This window comes from Macadamia integrifolia, chromosome 8 (assembly GCF_013358625.1).
Source record: "Macadamia integrifolia cultivar HAES 741 chromosome 8, SCU_Mint_v3, whole genome shotgun sequence".
NCBI classification, from domain to species: domain Eukaryota; kingdom Viridiplantae; phylum Streptophyta; class Magnoliopsida; order Proteales; family Proteaceae; genus Macadamia; species Macadamia integrifolia.
In genome coordinates this window covers 11,170,669-11,173,432 of record NC_056564.1, presented here as the reverse complement: position 1 = coordinate 11,173,432, position 2,764 = coordinate 11,170,669, and the positions used below count along the sequence as shown (strand labels likewise).

Sequence of the window (2,764 nt, the reverse complement as noted above, 5' to 3'; positions counted from 1 at the left end):
AAGGCTACACATTGTACCCTATATTCTACCCTAAGTTGCTTAGGGTTATGGTGATCCAATGAAAAAGCAAGCAAATAAAGACCAAGATAAGATATTGAGAAGCACATATAAGAATTGATTTTGTTAATAAGAATGACTGAGATGTTGGGCATCTTTATTTTTTAATTTCAATATTGGATCCATGTAGCCAATCCCATTTAGTGGGGATAAGGTTATGATGGTTGTTGTTGTTGTTGTTGTAATGACTGAGATGTGTTGCAGCTGCTAAACCATGAAGTCAGCTCTTCACTGGTGGAGAAGACAAAGTTGGAGATTCAAGAATTCTTCAAGCTACCAATCGAAGAGAAAAGGAAGTTCTGGCAGCAACCAGAAGATTTGGAGGGCTTTGGACAGGCATTTGTTGTATCTGAGGAGCAGAAACTTGACTGGGGAGACATGTTCTACATGCAGACCCATCCAACATACATACGGAAGCCCCATTTATTTCCCAAACTCCCCATTCCTTTCAGGTATTTCCCTATGGATCCGTTTGGTTGCAATGGAAATTTAAAAGTAAAGGAAGTCATATTAAAAAAAAAAAAAAAAAAAACTGTTGTGTTAACTACCCCTTGGGATGCTATGTGATTGTATAAACTAATTCAATTTCTTATCATATTTATAATGATATATTTTACATTTAATTTTTATTTTGTGGTTTCAATGCAAAATAAAGTAAAATGTAATAACAAAATATGAAATGATTTGAAGTAAGTGATAGAGTCATATAGGGTAATGATTACAAAGTTTCGTTTTTAAATTTGAAAATTTTACTTGCATTCCTTCTTTTAATTCCCTTGTGACCAAACGGAGCCTACCATTTTCTAGTTAATATTAGTTTGTCGGTTTTCTTATTACAGTCATTTATTGTGTCCATGTTTATTTTATTTTGCTCGCCGGTTAGTTTCTCCTGGAGTCTAGCTCTGCTCTGTTATTGTAGTCTGGAAATTTCCAGTCTTCTGCAAATTCTTTTTTTGTTTTCTTTAATATAAATGTTCTTCTAGAGAAAAAGAGGTTCTCTCTCTCTCTCTTCTCTCTCTCTCATATGCTAAAAGCCTTCTCTTGCAGAGACACATTGGATGTTTATTCCTTGGAGATGAAAAAGTTGGCCATGGCCTTATTAGAACAGATGGGGAAGGCCTTGAAGATGGAGACTGGTGAGATAACAAAGATATTTGATGATGGATTGCAGGGAATGAGGATGAATTACTATCCTCCATGTCCTCAACCAGAGCAAGTAATTGGCCTTTCACCACACTCAGATGCCGTGGGTATAACCATTCTTCTTCAACTTAACGAACTTGAAGGCCTTCAGATAAAAAAAGATGGGAACTGGATTCCAGTTAAGCCTCTTCCCGATTCTTTCATAGTGAACATTGGAGACATCATGGAGGTAAAAGACTTCATAAAAGGAATATTGTTAGCCTCTTGGTCACTATTTGGCCTTTCACCACACTCAGATTTGGTTTCTTTGTTATGATAGATTGTGAGCAACGGGATATATCGCAGCATTGAGCACAGGGCAACAGTGAACTCAGAGAAAGAGCGGCTCTCCATGGCAACATTCTATAGCCCAAATCCTGATGGAGAAGTGGGTCCTGCAAGAAGCTTGATTGGCCCAGGTAGACCAGCATTGTTTAGAAGAGAAGGGGTTGCAGATTACTTCAAAGCACTGTTTACTAGGAAGCTTGATGGAAAAAGTTATATAGAAGCCATGAGGAGCTAATTGAGTTTATATGTGCTCAAGAATCAGTAAGTTGTGAAATGCTGATAAGCATATTTATAAATAATGGGCTATGGTTTCCACCTCCGACGCCCTTGTACTAATTCTGGTGAAGGAGGAAGCCCACTTTAGAATTTTCAAATTGAAGGGGACTATTTAAGACATTTCACTGTCTTAGGGAACAATGACTCTGCTTCCCATAAATAATTTGACCTTTACTCTGAACTTGCAAATGTGTTGTCGTATTTAATAATAATAAAAAAAAAATGTGGTTTATTCAGGCAACTGGAAGGAAAATATAATTTATGCATGGTCAATTCAAAATTGCATCTCTCCGTGTTGAGAATTATAACTCATTAATGAAGTCTATGGATGTTTTCATGTATTTTTTAGCTTTCTCTACCTTATAGCTTAAGTTTTTAGGTTAAAATGTTGAATTACATAATATGATATTAGAGCATCCCTTATTCCTCCAATGATTGTCTTTCCGCGTGCACCATGCACTCTCAACATTCATCTCTATTAAACTACCTGTAGCTAGAAGAGAAAGAGTGATTTGCTCTTTCCCCTTCGCTCGGAAGGAAAGCACTGAATAGAACTACTTTGACTGCTGTACTTTGAGGACTTCATCGATTTTCTAAGGTACAACCTCCCGAATTAGGAAAAAAATTCGCCGCAGTCAAGTAACTGCAACCCCATGGTAGTAGTTATGGGAATGGATTCCTAGGGGCAGGTTTGAAAATACCCACCTTGGGTGAATTTTTCCACCCCTACCCCTGAGATTCCACTCCCCTGAATGGTACTAGGGGTTGCAGCAACTTGGTTGCAACCCAGGCAGTAGCCAAGTTTCGTTTCCCAAATTAGTTCTACGATAAAAGCTTTTACTGTACACTCAGAGAGAAATCTTTCACTCATTGAGAAGTAAAAACATGTGGCTTTATTTTCCTGAAGATGGATGCAATTCAAAGAAGTCGAATTTGGAAGTGTTGCTAAATTAACATTTAG

General features: G+C 37.4%; 1 protein-coding gene across 1 annotated transcript; it reads left to right on the top strand.

The window, feature by feature from the left end:
- Window positions 1-249: 249 nt before the first annotated feature.
- LOC122087565 (protein SRG1-like) lies at window positions 250-1,984 on the top strand (the record flags this gene model as incomplete). The annotated part of the gene is made up of 3 exons (XM_042656734.1): window positions 250-509; window positions 1,105-1,429; window positions 1,520-1,984. Coding segments are annotated over 3 exons (828 nt in total), but the record flags the coding sequence as incomplete, so codon positions are not given.
- Window positions 1,985-2,764: the final 780 nt, after the last annotated feature.